The sequence below is a fragment of the Gymnoscopelus microlampas genome (assembly GCF_963454915.1).
Source record: "Gymnoscopelus microlampas genome assembly, chromosome: 14".
Taxonomy (NCBI): Eukaryota; Metazoa; Chordata; class Actinopteri; order Myctophiformes; family Myctophidae; genus Gymnoscopelus; species Gymnoscopelus microlampas.
Genome location: NC_139951.1, coordinates 36,316,731 through 36,334,820, shown reverse-complemented (window position 1 = coordinate 36,334,820; position 18,090 = coordinate 36,316,731). Strand labels below are relative to the sequence as shown.

The following is an 18,090-nucleotide window of genomic DNA, read 5'->3' as shown; positions in this document are numbered from 1 at the left end:
GCACTGTATGTGTTGGGTGTAAACACAAATCCTCTGCTACAGGCTTCAGTGAATCGCCTTGACAACTCAGGAAGCTGTGTGTGTGTGTGTGTGTGTGTGTGTGTGTGTGTGTGTGTGTGTGTGTGTGCGCGCGTGTGCATGCGTGCGTGCGTGCGTGCGTGCGTGCGTTTCTCTTCTCTACCTTGTATTCTTGGCATAACAATTTCAACCTGAACTGTGCAAGCATGTAAGAATAAATATGAATAGGCTATGCTGAACACAATCATTAATCATTTATAAATGTGGGGAAATATATTCACAATAACTGTGAGCTGTGGACCAACAGTGTCAGAAATAATACCCACGAGATCAATCTGACAGATAAACAGACTGGTAACTGTAAGGGAACACACCACACACACACACGCACACATCATTTTCACTAGAAGCGTGGGATCCGTTCAAATTTAAACAGCAGATCAGGCGCTCAGGTGGCACAGTGTTAAAAGTGCCTGCCCAGTGCACACCACCACGCAGGTTGTGGGTTCAAAGCCACCGTGATGCATCCGGCTTTGTCGAGCGTCTCACTGGCAGGTGAATCAGTAGGATACAACAGCAGTGACAACACAGAAATGTGTGTGGGGAGGAATCATTTGGCATAAGGATTAAATTGGGGAGAAGACGGTGTAAAAAAAATAAAATAATAACAGATCTACAATTTCACACATTCGCTATTCACCCCTTTTCGGCGAGCATCACTCAACTGAACCTTTTTTTCCAACTAAAAAAAAATCTACATTGTCAAAATGGCCGCGCCACAAAACATAAATAAGCCTTGAGAGACAACTGAATAAAAGAATATAAACCTGAGCTGTAAAAGCACTGAGCTGTATTACATCCACTCAGAACAGGATGGTTGTTGGGAGAGAGACTGGAAAGTAACAAACACCAGTGATGTTGACAAATAAAACAGGACTTGTCATGTGACTCCCCCTGACAGAGCTCAGATGAAACTCAATCACTGTTGATGTGCAGCACAGCACCGCAAGCAAGTGTCAAAGGAAACTGGGATCAACTGTGTGTCAATTGAAGGGGGGAAAGACAGGTAACACCTAGAGTAGACTCATGTCCGTCTCTCTCTCACACGCGCGTGTGAAAACCTGTTTTCAAATAGTTTCTTTTAAAGCCTTTCTTGAACCACTGAAGCCCCCATATTCTTCATACAACAAATAGTAGGCCGGCTATGTTTTGCCATTTCAAATAAATAAGTACAATAAGTAAATAAATCACCTTTTCTGAGGTGTTTCTCAAGGGGCGGATTAAAAAAATGCCTCTGGTGATAAACCCGCCCCATATTTGCATACTGGGCTCTGATTGGTCCCTCACTACTTTGGAGGGAGCGAAATCCAATCACAACTGAGCGGTACCAGACCATATCTGCAGAGGGCAGAGAGAGAGAGAGCTGATGTAATGGTTGCATTGTTGAGAATCAGACTTGTTAGTGTAATAGTGCCTGTTCTCCTCCGCTTTGAAATGTACTTTCAAAACAACAGAGGTGTCATCAGAGTTGTGAAGTTGGCACACTGTTGATTTGATAACATTATCTACTATAGCCTACACACCAAAATGGAAAGTAGGGTGTCTGTGAGTCTGTTGACTCTGTGTTAAGCCAGATTTACATTTTGTGTTGTGCACAGAACATTACAGTTTAAAGGCCCAATCAGTGATACAAACAAACATACAGTGTCTACAGTGCACTGTAGACTTTGATTCTAGAATCTACATAGCTGAACTAGCTCTATAAACAACAGATATAATGTTTTTTTGTTTAGCTTTTTACTGTAGCCTACTTACTGTATTTTATATTCGTAATGTTTGCAAACATTGGAGTAAAAACCAGTATTGACCTGAAATTTTCAAAGAGCATATTTTCTATCTATGGATCAAACTCTTTAAGAATGTATGTGAATATAAACCTAAGTTATTATGTTTAAATCAAATCTTTAATGAGCATTTTTGTCTTTGTTTGTTTTTTCAGGTGGTGCTCGTATTTGCTCTCAGCATCGGCGCCCTTGTAATATACTTCATAGATTCCTCTGAGTAAGTATTTCTATCTACCTTACTGTTATATGCACTCATTCATTGTTATGACCATGTTAAAGCTTAGTTATCCAGCTGTGAGATCTCAACTTCTGCTACTAACATCCCTCTTGGTCAGTTTTTAGCTTCAGTACCTTTTCCTGATTTCTGAACCAAAGTACCCCCTTTACCCGACTACAGCATTTTGACGGCAAGAGAAAACCATAGCTTGCATGATGCTATGAATGAATGACAACCCACCTTTTGAAAATGATAACATTACAAATAAGAAATGGAGTGAAAGAGTTGCAATTAGTGCCTCCTGAGCAGATGTATTTCAAACTGTGGCCATGACATGTCAGTATGTTCAAATAATGTGCAATTATGGCTGTTGTTCTAGTCACGTTTTTTTTTTTAATTTCATTTGGTTTACTTGAACCCTAGCATCCCTATTCTGGGTGGGGAGGGAGGGGTGGACAATCACTAAAAATGGCCCGATGTACACGCTTGTAGATCGACTATTGTTGGAGAGGAGATTTAGTTTACGCATTTCAAATTCTATCGTGCGGACCAGTGGTCCTCACAGAGGGGTCCTTGAAATTAAAAAGTTTGAGAACCACTAGTGTAGACAGAAATGCCACAGTCCCATAGTAACCTGGGATCAATACCATTTTCGATTTTTCTGATCCGGTCTGGGGCGGAAATAACTTTACGTCATCAGGCGGCCGGAACCCACAGCCGGAACCAAGGGTGCTGTGTGCACCTCCAAAATGATTCCCCTGGTTTAACCCTTTAAGACCTGAGGCGATTCTTTAAAAAAAAAATTAAGTTTAAAGTTTTTGGAAAAAAATCAAAAACATTTTTTTTCAAGATTTTTCACAAATAGCAGATCTACAAGCTCATAGCGTGGCACCGTTGTATATCTGCTATTTTTGAATAGCCAAAGAAATCTAAAGTGAAAAGTATAATAATCATCTTTTAATCTAACTTGTAGCATGGCTAAACTGGTCTAAACTAATTGATTTGCATTATGTGGGGAGCAAAAACATCAACCGCAACCCACCATCGGAACCCAATGTTTTCCCCCTTTTTCTAATCCGGATCACACGGCTCAGTTTCAGAATGAATAGCAAGCCTGGTGACGTGAGGTGATTGATTGATTGATTGATTGATTGATTGATTGATTGATTGAATACTAGTACAGTTTAAATACAAGGTCAACTATATGAGCCATTCTACCGAATTGGTTCAAATTCAGAGTTGGAAATTGTGTGAAATTTTTATTCTATTTTGGAAAGACTTTGACCATATTCACGTTGCACCAGATCTAAGGGACACATATTTAGTAAAAGTAGTCAATTATCATATTGTATTTTCATAATCTTTTGGAATATCTTTCCTCTCCCAAAATGTGTCACTACCGAAACATATAGAATTACCGTAGAATAAAGATACTTATATGAATGTATTCATTTATTTTTTCATCCTTCCCTGTACAGACTATTTCTAAAAAATAATGTAGGTGGTTTCTACAATTAAATACATTAAAATTAATATTTTAACAGATTTTTTAATAATGAATTCTTAAGATTTATCAAAATTAAATGCTACATTTCTTTGTAAAATGTATAAAGTTGATTATATTGATTTCAGAATTAATGATAGTTGAAATTACACATACACCTAACCAATCATTATCATAAAATATTGGTTGATAACTCACTATCTTTGATTTTTGACAAAATAACTGGTGTTTCGGTTGTGACTGCACTATTTCGGTAGTGACTGTATTGTTACGGTAGTGACCATAGTATTTTGTTTACAAGGCTGTGCCATCGTCACTTAACTCTTTTTGCTAAACATTCATTGTTGACATAACACATACACCTAACCAATCATTATCATAAAATATTGGTTGATAACTCACTATCTTTGATTTTTGACAACATACAGTAACTGGTGTTTCGGTAGTGACTGTATTGTTACGGTAGTGACCATAGTATTTTGTTTACAAGGCGGTGCCATAGTCACTTAACTCTTTTAGCTAAATATTCACTCATAACAATGTTATGAGTGAATATGTTTGCTTTATGTTAGAAATATAATGAAAAATGATCAATAAAATATAGTAATTCATTATTGAAGCAATAACAATAGGTCTCATCTTCCATATAAATGTATTTGGAAGGACAAACAATATTTGAAATTAATATTGAAATTAAGTATTTTGTAACTGAAACACTTGACTAAAACATTTACAAGTCACTTGAGCATGCATCAATATTTTCACAGATTTGGCTTTTCGAACAATGCTTTAGACACTGCTGGGCTTCTTTGGACATGCCTCTGAGTGACTTTCTCAGGTGGATGGATTAAGATGATGACCGTGTCCATGGTGCACAGTACCATACAGTATGTTGTCCTCCATTCGCAGCTGTAAAAGAAGCGTGGATGGATTGTGGATAGTACAAATAAGTTGATGAATGCTCAGTGTACCTTTGTTAGTGGGCAGCTCTTTTGGAAGGATTGCGCTTATTCTGCATATATGTTACTCTTCCACGTAGATGAGCTTGACTTTAAGAGGTAGGAGTGTGTTATAAAGGGCTTTAGCTGTGGGCTTGTCGGACTCGTACCCCTAGCTACTTGTGATTCTGCAGTTAGCTTCATGGTGGCATAAGCAGGCCCTTTTCTGTGACCAGCTTCCAGGTACCTAACTCCAATTTACAGCAGTGAATCCCATCTGGAAGGTTCTTTCCTTGATATTGAACGGTCGGCCCATCACTGATGAAGACGTTTTTGGGTGTTTGGATTGTTGTCCTTCAGGAACAAAATAATTGGTTGAAGTTGAACACAAATGGCAGGATGGTCATGTTTCATGGAAGGCGATAAGACATTGTGAGTGTACCATACAGTGTACTGTATGTCGTGTACACAGACACACATATGTGGTGCACACAAACAACACTTCTAGCCCACATCTTTGTATCACAGCTTTTGTTACACTGATCTCCTCTACTTCTCATAGTAGAGAAGATCGAATGCTCATGCATTCCTTTTTCATAGTCCTCTGTCTTCATGAGCCACAGGTACCACCATGTGACTCCAGTCCCTGATGTACTTGAGATGTGTTGTGTGACTTCCTATACATGAGACGTTAGCCTGTGTGTCACAGCGTAGGTCTTCTGCAACTTTGCTCAAGCTCTTCAAGTTAATAACTACTGTCTGATCACCTTCGGTGCTAGGTCGTGTGGAAGCCCAACACAACTTCTCCATCTCCTTTGCCTGTCTCCCTCTGCCCCACTTTTAACATTTTGTTTTGGCATTTAGGTGTTTTATCTCTCCCTGCAAAACCACATGATGAAATAGAATGTAGCCTACATGTTACAATTATGTACATGTTAGAAAAACTTACTTTAATAATGTGTCAAAAGCATGAACATCCATTTTTGTCACTACCAAAACAATGATGTCACTACCGAAACTTGAGCATTTCGGTAGTGGCTGTTTTGGTAGTGCCAATTTTAGCTAGTTTTTAGCTTAACTCAACAATGCTAGGCAAGACATGGCTTGCAAACACAGCTTTGAGCAGTTGTACATGGATAAAAAAAGAAATGATGTGTTCGGTAGTGACAATCCTTAAAAATACACACTGATTTTCAGACTTTGGAAGACATTTACTTCTGACTGAAGAAGTAAACTAGCTACTCACCTGGTGGCCATGATGAACAGGAAGTCTATGTCATTTCTTGGTGGAAAGTGTGGGAGTGTGGCTAAAACCAGGCTCCACCTATGGACTAAAACTCGTTGTGTTTCGGTAGTGACATGAAAACATGGGACAGCTTTTTTTATATAATGTTTTTTAATTTAAAGAAAATCCACAAAATCAATCTTAATATTTCAACTTCCCTTTAAGATAAATATAAATGATGTATTTAAAAACAAAATGTAATCAATTGACAAAAATCATGTAGATATTTCATGAATTGAAATTTAGGAGTTAGGGTTTGGGACAGCCACCTCCCAATATGAAGTAACATATAAAGTATATTTTTTTATATATTACATTTTGTTCTATCTCAATTCATGTATTGTGATTAATTAGATCATAAGATGATATTAGTACACATGTAAGGTCTGACTACTTAATTGTTTTTTAAAATAGTTTTTTCATTGTGGGACTGCAATTTCAACCAATTCGATTAAAAAGCCCATGAAAGCCTAACGGCTTGTTTCAAATGGGGTCCATATGTACACAATTCATAGATATACACTACTATGCAGAACATCATATAAACTGTTTAGAATTGAAAAAAGGAAAAAGAAAAATATGTACAGTAAAAAAAAATCGAGGAGGAGGGGGGGGGGGGGGGGGGGGGTTAGGTTATGACTTTTACAGGGGCCAGTTTCGAATTGCAGCCACCTGGTTAGTGTCCTATAGTGAGCATTAGTGAGGACTCAGATATGGGATCATGCTGTAGAAAGGCAAAGGTTCCTTTAAGCCCTTTATACTTAATTGTAGGACTCGGGTAACCAGAAACACAGAACATAATTAACAGGGACTGAGAGAGAGCACTCAGGTAACCAGAAACAGAGGCCATCTGGTGGATAAGTGGGGAATAGCAGGGGTGGGGAGTTGAAGGAAATGTGGCTGGAGAGGAGAGACAGACCGTGTAATATACAGGTGTAAGTTACTAATTATGCCATCATTATTATAGTAATAGGATGCTCTAATATCAGACATCTGCTGAAAACAAAAACTCCCAATTGGTGAAAAAAAAAAGTTTTTGACACTGGGTCATAAAATTTGCATAGAACATTTTCAAGATATTCTTATACGTTTTTCATTAGCGTTAGAGACAAGTGGCCACACGCGCACATAAAGTGCTGTCCTGATAACCTTTGGTGTCATGGGTTACGTGGGATTTAAGCCGACGTGCCATCATTTTTTTTATCTGATCTCCATCTGATCTCCATGATCAATAAGCTCAGAGCAATAGGTTTTGATGACACGTCAGTGAACTGGATGAGATCCTACCTGGAAGGGAGGGAGCAAGTGGTGGAAGTAAACGGCACCCAGTCCCCCCCCCTCCCAGTGACTTGTGGTGTTCCCCAAGGAAGTATACTAGGACCCTTACTGTTCCTGATATATGTGAATGACATGTCGTCAGCCTGCGACTGCAACCTGTTCCTGTTCGCAGATGACTCGGCCCTGCTAGTCTCGGACAGGGACAGGCTGCAGGTTGAGAAAACTCTCAGCTCTGAACTCAACAAGATCTGCATCTGGCTCTCCGACAACAAGCTCTCATTACACCTGGGCAAAACGGAATGCATCCTCTTTGGGTCCACTCCTAACCTCAGAAAGGCAGAGAGCTTCACGATCAAAGCGGGTGATGATATCATCAAAAGAAAAAACGAAATTACCTACCTGGGCTCTATCTTGGAGGCTGACCTCTCTGGTGACAAAAATGCTGAAAAAACGATCAAAACGGTCCACAAAAAAACACGCTTTTTGCGGAGTATTGATCGTAAAGTCAGTAAGAAGACTCTGAAGACTCTTGCAGTGGCCCTCATACAAGGTCATTACGATTATGCATGTACTTCATGGTATCACAACACCACCAAGGCCTTAAAAACAAGGCTCCAAACATCCCAAAACAAACTTGTAAGGCTACTTCTTGGCCTCAACTACAAAATCCATCTAACCCCTGATCATTTTGATAGGATTGGATGGCTTAGGGTTGCGGACAGAGTACAGCAACTTGCTATGGGCCTGGTCTTCAAGATATATCACAACATTGGGATCCCCCTGTATTTGTCAAAATACTTCCAAAATGTTAATGATGTCCACGATCACAATACCAGAGGCAGCTCCACAAACCTTGTCCAACCCTTTTTTGGCTCAACAAAGGGAAGTAACTCGTTCTCATGCTATTCATCAAAAATGTGGAACGCCCTACCAAAAGGAGTAAAGGAGTGTAAAACCCTACTCTCTTTCAAAACAGCCCTAAAGATACACCTTCAGGAGGCTGCAATTGGAAAATGGCCCCTGTCTAAGTCCTAACCTAACCTACCCCCCTACCCCCCCCCCGCCCCTCTCTCCTTCTCCTTTTGTACATATTTCTCACTCTTCATACCAGTAACCTGTAAACTGATTGTATGACATTCTATAGTAGTTGTGTATATCTGTCTGTCTCTTATTTGTCATCATGATTTGTGTGCATGGGGAACTCATTTGAAACAAGCTCTGTGCTTTTATGAGTCTTCCAGTTTAGTAGACCTTGTATTGTGAATTTGTACTTCCATGTACTGTTGTTCTCATGTCTTACTAAATAAAGTACATCAATCAATCAATCAATTCAGGTAACTACCCTGGGCTTACTGGCAATGTCTGATGACAAACAGTCCTCGTTTTACAGATGAAAATTGCTTAATCTCGCTAATGAAAGGATCAGACTCTCAGAGAGCGACAGGAAAGGCAAAAGTTCCGGTTCCAGAACAATCGTCATCACTCATTAAGCTGGGGGAAGTGGAACACCCTTTTAGCAACGTATGCTGCAGTATACTGTTACCGCTGTGTGTTGATGCTTGGACAGGACGTGCCACTCTAATACACCAGGATAACAGTTTTTTTTTAATCGAGCTCAAAACACTGCAAAGCGCTCAGGGACAAAGAGAGAAAGCGACTTTCAAATTGATCTGTGGTCCGCGGTCCCAGTCAGAGCCAGGCACTATTTTGTCATATCATGAGACAACATATAGACTAGAGTGTTTGGCTTGTTGTGACATGGTCCCATTTCATTATGCGGCCAAGCCCAGGTCGAGTTACGTCCTCTGTAGTGCCATCTGTAGTGCTCCCATGCTGCTCGCAGTGTCCAATACCTTTCCACCTGATTAAGGGTGACCTTTGATCTCTCTCTTGACCATTTTCCCTCTCCACGAGAACCAGCTTTGTTAGATACACATGATGGCAGATGGACAATGGTGACACAGCGGCACCTAATGAGGTCTGTTTACTGTATTTCCCCTCACAGCTCACAGTCATTCTTGTGCTGGAGGACCTTTGTCCTGTTTCTCGTTATAATGGAAGACCTTTGCAGGTCCTTCTATTATTCAAGAAGTATTTTTTGCACTACCAGTTGTCCCAATGAGCCTTGTGTTGTGACAAAGAGTAACCAGTTAGTTGCCCTCTTGCGTGCCTTGTCTGTGACAATGGGTTGTAACAGATACTGTACGGCCCTTCCTGTAATTAGTCCTGTGTGAGCCCTGCGTATGATGGTCGTGCGGTGCTCAATGCCACCAGCAAGTAATATATCGGCCATTATTAGATTTATTTTGACAGCATCGGTATCGGTCCAGATGTTTTACCACTTTCAACCATTTGAGTCGTTATAGGCTTGAGCTGATAACGCATCACGTTGTGAGCCACTGCAGATCCGCATTTTTATTTTATTTATTCTTATAGGGTTTAAGTGGTTAAAGCTGCACTATGTAACTTTCCTCTTCTACCCGTTTCCTGCGCAAGGGCTGACATTTTTGAGCTAAATAGAGCTACATAAATGCTTGCTCAGGAGATAAAATGAATCTTGACCATCAGGGGAAAGATCTTGTCAGATCCGTGTCTAGGTGAGACATGACCTTTTGATCTAAATGTCTCAATAGAAGAGCGGGGAGACAAAATACAACCCCAATTGTATAAAAATAATTGGGATCGGCGTCGGACCCAAAAATGTGTTATCGGTCGGGCTCTACCAGGAAACAACTGAGAAATGTCAACACAGTTAGAGAACTGCGATAACGGACAGTGGGTATGGCCCAGGAAAACTTAATACACTCTGGATCGGGTCTGAGCAGGATGTTTTCCTTGTCACTTGACCAAGAAAAGGATTTTCCCTCGGTAAAGCTGCAGTTATGTCTAACTGCAGCTATATGCAACTATCTGCAAAAGTGCCACGGCCACTAATACCTCAAGATGAGCATGTAGACAGAGTGATTTATTCCCTCAAGGTGCTTTTTGGTCCCCCAATCTCCATGACTACCATTGACCCCTGGGAAACCCTGTGCTACTCTTACACTGAGTTGGCCAAGATTGAACCCAGAACCTTGAGATTTAAAGGCGAGTCATGTTCTACCAATTGAGCTTACTTGGCAAAAATGGAGTAGTGACATCCAAAAGGGTGAATTACCTACTCCTTAAAAGTGGAGGGGTGCTCGGGTGGTGCAGGGGTAATGTTCCTGCCCTAGATCCTCCATGGTGCCTCCGGCTTGATTAGGTGCTCCAACGACCACAATTGGCCGTGTTCGAGGATGGGAAGCCGGCAGGGAGGGATATCTCTGTCGCTGTACTAGTGACTCCTACAGGTTGGTCAGGGCGCCTGTTCAGCAGGCAGGGGAACTGGGCTTCGCCCTCCCGGTGAAACTCCTTACTGTCAGGTGAAAAGAAGTATAGCTTACTTGTGTATCGGAGGAGATATGCTTGTCTGCATCCGCCCACGTGACCAACCGTAGAGGTTAGCAGTGACACACAACTCTGGCATAACGACTAAATTGAGAGAATGAGGGGGGAAATATGTTTGTGTTTTTCCACACTGTTTTAACTTGAATGGCAGTGAATGACATTTAAAATTGTTTGCTGAGATATACTAAAGTATTGACTGCATACGCATACTGTATGTTCACAAAATCCAATCTGATTTAGCACTGAAGGACGAAACCCCAGCCACCAAACCACACAAATGCAAGTGCACAAAAGAAAAACACTACTTTATGCCCTCTCTCAACTATAGTGCATTACTGCCTGCTCTGTACGTGTTGAATGGCAGTCGAGACAGAACTGAATGAGAGAATTATTATTTCTTAGGGAGAAAAATCGTGATTCACATTCAGCAAGAATCATGCAGCCCTACTGTGTGGCTCTGCAGCTTTGGCTATTACAGCTACGATGGAGAGATATCAGGCACAGGATTCTGCTGTGTCCCATAACAGGCTCAGTCCCTTCCTGGCCAGGCCCACTGGAACTCAATTATTTAGCACAGCAGGTCTGGTCGCGCTGCGGCCATTACTCTGGCCTGTCACCCCGCTATGACAGCGATTCGGTTGGCTGATGCTTCATTAGTGTGAATGAGGGCAGAACCATCTAACATGTTTGAACTATTCTTAGAGGTGCCAGTTAGAATGGTGGTCATGTTGTATTGTACTGTACCATAAAAAAACTAAACAAACAAACAAAAACGATTTCTGGGAATAATGGGCTGAGACAGATATTTGTGTGAAGCTAACTATGTATAGCATGGTTTGGTTCTGGTTTTCTGGTTCTTTGGTTGTCTGGGAGAAGAAGGTAAAACATCTGGTTTAAAGCTCCCAATGGCGCAATATTTCGACCTGATAGGTCTTTTGGTTGTCTGGTTAACTACATCTGACAAAACACAGAATTTGTTGAATTGCACTGCCATTAGTGTATTGGAGTGCAGGAGGATGCCATTTAGATGTCATACTAATTGGGAGGGAGGGGATGGATACTAATGGCTGAGCTGTAAATGGGAGAGATGTTGTTGGCAGCAATATTGTGATGATTGTTATATACTGTATTTGGTGTGAATAAGTATTTTATGATTTGTTCTTGTGTCTTTATTGTAATGTGGTGTTATGTTGTGCCCTATGGGTTGCCATGCTCGTAGTGTACTGTATTGTCTACCTACTTTTGTTTATCAAAAATATTGAAACAGAATTGCACTGCTGCACATCGGATCAGAGAAATAATCTGTGACATATTTCACAGTCTGTTTAGTCAATCTTACAGCTGTGTTCAACCAATATGTTATCATGACACTTAGTTATTATATTTTTAAGATGGAAGATAGCAATGGTGTCATGGCCCATCTATATCGCTCTCAACTGTCAGATAGATAAAGAACATGCAGTGCTACTGAAGCCACATGTATAGTAAGAAAGTCTATGAGGAGTAATTCAGCATAACAAGCAGCACGAAAACAAACCATGACATGGCATGACTTATATCAAGGGTTCCCAAACTTTTCAGACCGTGACCCCCCTTATTTGAACTGGGGACCCCCCACCCTGACAAGCTCTTGGAATTGTAGGCATTACATTTAGTTTGACTCGATTCCACAGATAGATATTGTGAAAATAGCCGAACTAGTTGTGAACAATTTTCACGCCTATTTTCACAATTCTTGCCTCTTTTTTACACAATATTTGACAATTTGGCCAAGTTGGTGTTAAAAAGGTCTTAAAAGTCCTCAAATTGTCACTTTAGAAATGTGCAGATACCCAGTATACACTTATACTGTATGTTATGGTTTGTTTACTGTTGAGTGAGAAAACAATGTTACACATTAAGCTAATCATCTGGGGACCCCCCAGAATAATTTGGGGAACCCCCCACTGACATGTATCACGTGCCAGTGACCTGCTTGCCCCTCCCCTCCCGTTTTTATGCGAGAATTTCTGGGAACTCAGATAAGCTTGCCCCTATAATATGATGCCGCAGAAATGTGTGATCCTCCTGCACAGCAAGGAATAACAATCTGCATGGTTCACCAATAATATGTGCCAAGCTCCATTCTAAACTCAATCTAACCTATCACCAGCCCCATCATAAAGGACGTTGAATAATTACAATCTTCAAAAAGGTAGAATATTTGTGCTATTTAATAATCGTTGCTGTCCAGCAGAAACCAGCTAACCCTTTCTCAGTTTGTTTTCATAAATCAGTGCTATTGAACCAATGAAAAGTATTAAAAAGCGCTTTTGGAAAACTCCATTGGATCGTCAAACTGTCTGCTAAACCAGCTAACTCCACCAAAGGGGGGTGGAGTTAGCTGGTTTTGCTAACTCCAGGCTCCACACCCTTTTGACCTCCAACCTCATTGTGAGCTTGGAGGTCCATTCAGCTGTTCTTATCAATGATAGACAAAACCTCTTAACTCCCACTTTTTGTTTTGTTTTTTCATTTCCTTAAAAAGGAACATTTTGGAGTTAGCTGGTTTCTGCCCGACAGCAGAGATATATATTTCTGTCAATGACTCTTTTTTAATAGCAAGTTAGATTTAATGTCTATACATTAAAGGCATAGTGTGTAACTTTGTCCTTTGCTTTATCCTTCTTTATGAATCATTTCCCTCTTCAACAGCAGTCATCAGTCACTTAATGTGGTGGTGTTTAAGAAGCAGAAACACATTGCCCTCTCACTGTATCTTGGTGTTTTCACTGTTTGTTTCTGATGGGGACCAAAAACATCCCCGTCTACCAAAACAAACAATGAAAACATAAAAAATGCAACGAGAGGGCAGTGTGTTTCTGCAGGTAAACACCACCACACTAGTCCAGTGACTGATAGCTGTTGGTAGAGGGTTATAAGTATTTTCATAATGCATCATAGACATGGGATGCATAGCAAGTGTTACCACCATTTTTTATTGTATGTTGTATGTAAACAAAGGGTAAAGTTACATACTGTACTATGCCTTTAAGTCTATTAACTGTTGTCTCTCTGATTGATGATGGTAAGTTTTGGATGTACAATATGTGTCCTCCTCGGTAAGCCTATGATATCATATTTGGTCTGGATAACATTGAGGGTGTCTTGTTTCATTCCCAGGTTGTGATGATTATTATTTAATTTTTTTAATAGCATCATTACCAAGTCCTTACATTTACTTATTTCTCTTTATTTGAATTCTTAGTGCCAGATACAAGCTTTTTGAGGGTGAGACTTCACTACATTGCTAGTATTTGCTATGGCTGCTTGACGTCATGAAAGAAGACGTGAACCCTGCATGCATTTAACCCTTAAACTACTGCTATGGCTCTTGCATTTCCATCAGACTTAACCCTGTGCTTACCTGAAATGCCATCTACAAGACAGGGAACGCAGTCCTGCAATATCATGGCAACATGAAAATGATATTGCACCCAGAAAGCAGATTCATTCTGCAAATTCAAAGACATCTTTTTTTTGGCAGTTATTTAAGGGTTAATCAGGCATAACAACAAATTACTGCTTGTGTGACAATGAATGCATGTTTTTTTCTCAACAGAAAAAGCTTTGGGGAAAAAAATCACAATTTTGCACTTTTTGTGAACTTTATATTCTCTTAAAATGCATTTTCAGGAAAAGAAGAATGCATCTTTTTTTATGTTTTCATGAAATCTCATTATGTCATATTCTTTTGATCAGTTCTTTTCTCTTGGGATCACCAGTTGTTGGACATTGACGCGCCTCATCTCTTTCTCCATCCCATAGCGATATTGAGTCCTGTCAGAACTTCTACAAAGACTTCACGTTGCAGATCGACATGGCCTTTAACGTGTTCTTCCTGTTGTACTTCGGCCTTCGCGTGAGTATAGCCACTGTTACAGTGAAATCTGACTTTAAAAAAAAAATATTTTAAAAACATGTTAAGCTAGCGAAAATAGCAGCTCTACAAGCTCACAACGCCTCGCACCGCGTTGTGTGCTTGTAGATCTGCTTTCGTGGGACTGTATGCTGAAGTAGGGCATTCATTTTTACGCAAAAACATACAAATACAAAAACTTGGTGGTACAAGGTTTCTGCCCGACAGTGACGATATGTTTTTCGTAAAGTAACGCTCTATTTTGTCGTACAATAGTGTCACGCGTAGCAAAAGTAGCAACAATAGCCGAGTTATAAGCTCACAAAACTGCACGTGTTGTGAGGTTGTAGATCAGCTTTTGCTCTTGCTACTTTGGAAGAAATTTTAATGTGAAAGTGGTTATGTCTGTCTGGGGTTTATAAATATTTAACCAATGAAAGTGTTAACAAGGGCTTGTGACTCAACTACATTGTTCTTGACGCCAAGCGATACCAAGTCAGGGTTTGATTTGCTGCTTTTAATACCCCCCCCCCCCCCCCATATCATTAATGTGGCCGGTGGGGATATATGTTTTATCCCTGCTTCTGGTAAGAATTATAAATACATGTATTTCCTTGAAATAGGGAAATGTCAAGGGTCTGTTTTTTCACCCACCCAATATGGTGAAAGTTATATATTTATGGTTCCAATATGTATCTTGGACTTTATGTGGCCACCTGTGACATCAGTCATCTTTACGATGTTAGTCGACTATGACATACATGACATGATGTATGACTTGGGCAAGGTTTCAGCCCGACTCGAACCCCATTAGCTACTATAATCTAACTAACTACAACCGTGAATTTTGAGGCAGATTATGTGCTTTTTTTCTCCTCATATGAATGAACTGCATGTTTTCAAACATCTTACTATCTTAATATTGATTTGTGAAGATTAACATCTTGAGGAAAAGAAGTGTGAATATAAGCCTTTGTTTGCTACAGAGCTTCTTAACCACTGAAATGTTTTTGAAAGTTTTCAGAAAAAAACTAAAGGAAACTGATAGAATATATAATGTTGCTGTTGGTAGTCTATGGCTTAAGTGTTTAATTGATTAAAAAAAAAACATTGCAATAATTCCATTAAGGTGGGAACCCATGGATGGAGATACCGTCCAGGTTGGTTCAACCTTGGCTCGGAGCAATCTGTTCTACTCAGTTTGATGCTTTGTTTCTTTATTCTCACAGTTCATTGCTGCCAATGACAAGCTGTGGTTCTGGTTGGAGGTCAACTCAGTGGTGGACTTCTTCACAGTTCCTCCTGTGTTCGTGTCTGTATATCTGAACAGGAGTTGGCTTGGTAAGCACATGAAGATTTTGCATGCAAGTCCTTTTTATTCTGATTGTCTGTGGTGCCACCCAGTGGACATTATGTGAGTAGCAGTTCAGTCCATAATTGCAGTAGCTTAATCTTTATAAAGGGAAAACATGCGCATGGCTCTAAATCAGTTCTCTTGAGCCTCATGCATCCGAAAAATGTCCTCATAAAAATCATCAAATGTTACTTAAAGTGTAATTTTCTGTATCTGTATCAGTCCAATGACAATTCAAGATTGTTGAATGGTAATGTCCTTCCCAGTAATGTTTTCATGTACAGTACTGTAGGTTGGTCTCCGGGCATTGTTCAGGGCGTCATTGAAATGCCCTTCACCTTTTGAACCAAGCAGTCCAGCCCACCTATAATACCACTCCATTGAAATCAGTCTATGATTGAAAGTACACATGTGATGAAAAGTGAATGGGCTTTGTCGGTGGCTCTGGCATTCGAATCGAAATCAATCTGCAAAATGTGTGAAGCTCATCACTAGGAGAGGCCTGCAGATGAAGTACTGTGGATTGCAGCTGTTTGATGCAGGATCTTTACACATTGTTTTACTTCACCCAGCACATATGGAAGTTTTGTTCTTGTAAATTATCATGTTTCAAACTCTCCTTGGGTGTTTGTAACCTGTGTCTCTGATGTCTTGGTACAGTTGGTTGGTAGTTTCCACCACGCTTTGTGTGTAGTGGGTGGCACAGTCTGTCTTCTCTTGGAAGCCAGGTCTGCCTGAGGCTTTCCTTAGTTTTGGGTCACAGTGCTCAGGTATTAAGCCACTGTGTATTCCCGGTTTAGGGCCAAATAGGTATAGCGCTCTAATTTGCTCCGTTTTTTTGGGTTGATTCTTTCCAATGTGTCAGATGGATTATTTTTGTTTTCTTATGATTTTGATTTAGTTCAGTGGGTTTTCTGTCTAGTGGCTCTGCTTGTGTTTCTTTGTAGGCAAGGGCTTTATTATGGAGCGTGTCTAAACCCCATGGTGGTGGGCAGGTACTTTAGGCCGTCCAGAAGAATAGAGTGATCATACTCATAATAAAGCTACAGACGGTATATGTCTTATCAAAGGCGGACATGTCTTATCCGTAATGTGCCTCTCTTTTAAATGTCATTTAACAGCAGCCAGGCAGTGCTGATGATGGCACTGTGGGGAAATAAGGCCTGATGGAAAGACACTCGGAATATGATTCATATGTTTGGGGAAGTTAGCATTATGCAGTCATTTAAGGAGCACTGAAACCTTTTCTGCTTCCATTATGTACATCTATCACTATTTCAGATTTTTTTGCCAGGCCCATTGTATATTTGAGCTAAAAAAAGAATTATTTTATACTTTGGCTATTCCAAAATAGCAGATAATACAAGCTCGTCACTTCGTGCCGCGCTATGAGAGATCTGCTATATTTGGAAAAAATTTAACATTTTTGCAAATCTTTGAATATATATACAGTATACTTTTTTAAAGTGAACATTTTTAACTTAAATCTTTGCTTCTGGGGGTCCCTGAAACAAAATGTTTTTTAGATGGGGGGGGGTCAGCGGCCAAATACATATAATTTTGGGGGTCCTTGACATGCAAATGTTTTGAGCACCACTTATATAGCAACATACTGTAAGTTTGGCATTTTGTAGAATCGGCCCAGCAGGTCTTAATGGGTTAAAAAAGGTTTAGCATCACTGATTGAGTGTTTTTTATCAGGACTCACACCATGAAGGAATGTTAGGAATGTTTCTCTGGACAGCAGGGCATTTAACCTAAGGATAAGGATAATTCCTTTTAAATGGTCGTTCATGAAAGTCCTTGCGGTCTTGTTTCCAATGAGAACCTGTGAGCAATTAGGGGTTAAGAGTCTTGCTCAGGGACAAATTTCATTTCATCGACATATATGCTGATCTGGCCTGGAATCGAACCTGGGGTAACCAAGGCCTCTGGCTCCCTAGGCGGGCTCACTAACCACTCAGCTATGGCACCTTTCAGGTCTGTATCATCTGAGTAAAGGAATGATTTATGTTGTTCTGACGATAGGGAAGCGTGTGTGTAGTGTGGGAAGCGATGCACATACAGTATGCGTCATTCCTCCCACACATTTTGTCCCAAACTCACACAAATCGTTACACATTACCTCTGGAGTCTGACTCGTGATCACAATGTCCCATTTCACAAGTTATCATGGTTGCGTTCGGGAATGCGCACCAGGAGTGCACGTCCCTATTAGTTTGTATTAGCCAGTGCGCTCAGTGCTATATTTCCGAACGCACCCCATACAGCCAGTAGTGTATGTATAAAATCCTTTGAAAATAGCAGATCTACAAGCTCAAAGCG

The 18,090-nt window shown here is 40.3% G+C and overlaps 1 protein-coding gene across 9 annotated transcripts in view; it reads left to right on the top strand.

Annotated features, from left to right (window-relative positions):
• The window catches only part of LOC311060764 (calcium-activated potassium channel subunit alpha-1a-like), a 139,796-nt gene that overhangs the window by 50,574 nt on the left and 71,132 nt on the right, over nucleotides 1-18,090 (top strand). For all 9 annotated transcript variants that reach the window (XM_084079087.1, XM_084079082.1, XM_084079089.1 and 6 more), the window contains exons 3-5: nucleotides 2,018-2,079; nucleotides 14,321-14,414; nucleotides 15,641-15,752. In XM_084079087.1, coding sequence (XP_083935213.1) covers nucleotides 2,018-2,079; nucleotides 14,321-14,414; nucleotides 15,641-15,752 — 268 coding nt within the window. The remainder of the gene's footprint in view (nucleotides 1-2,017; nucleotides 2,080-14,320; nucleotides 14,415-15,640; nucleotides 15,753-18,090) is intronic.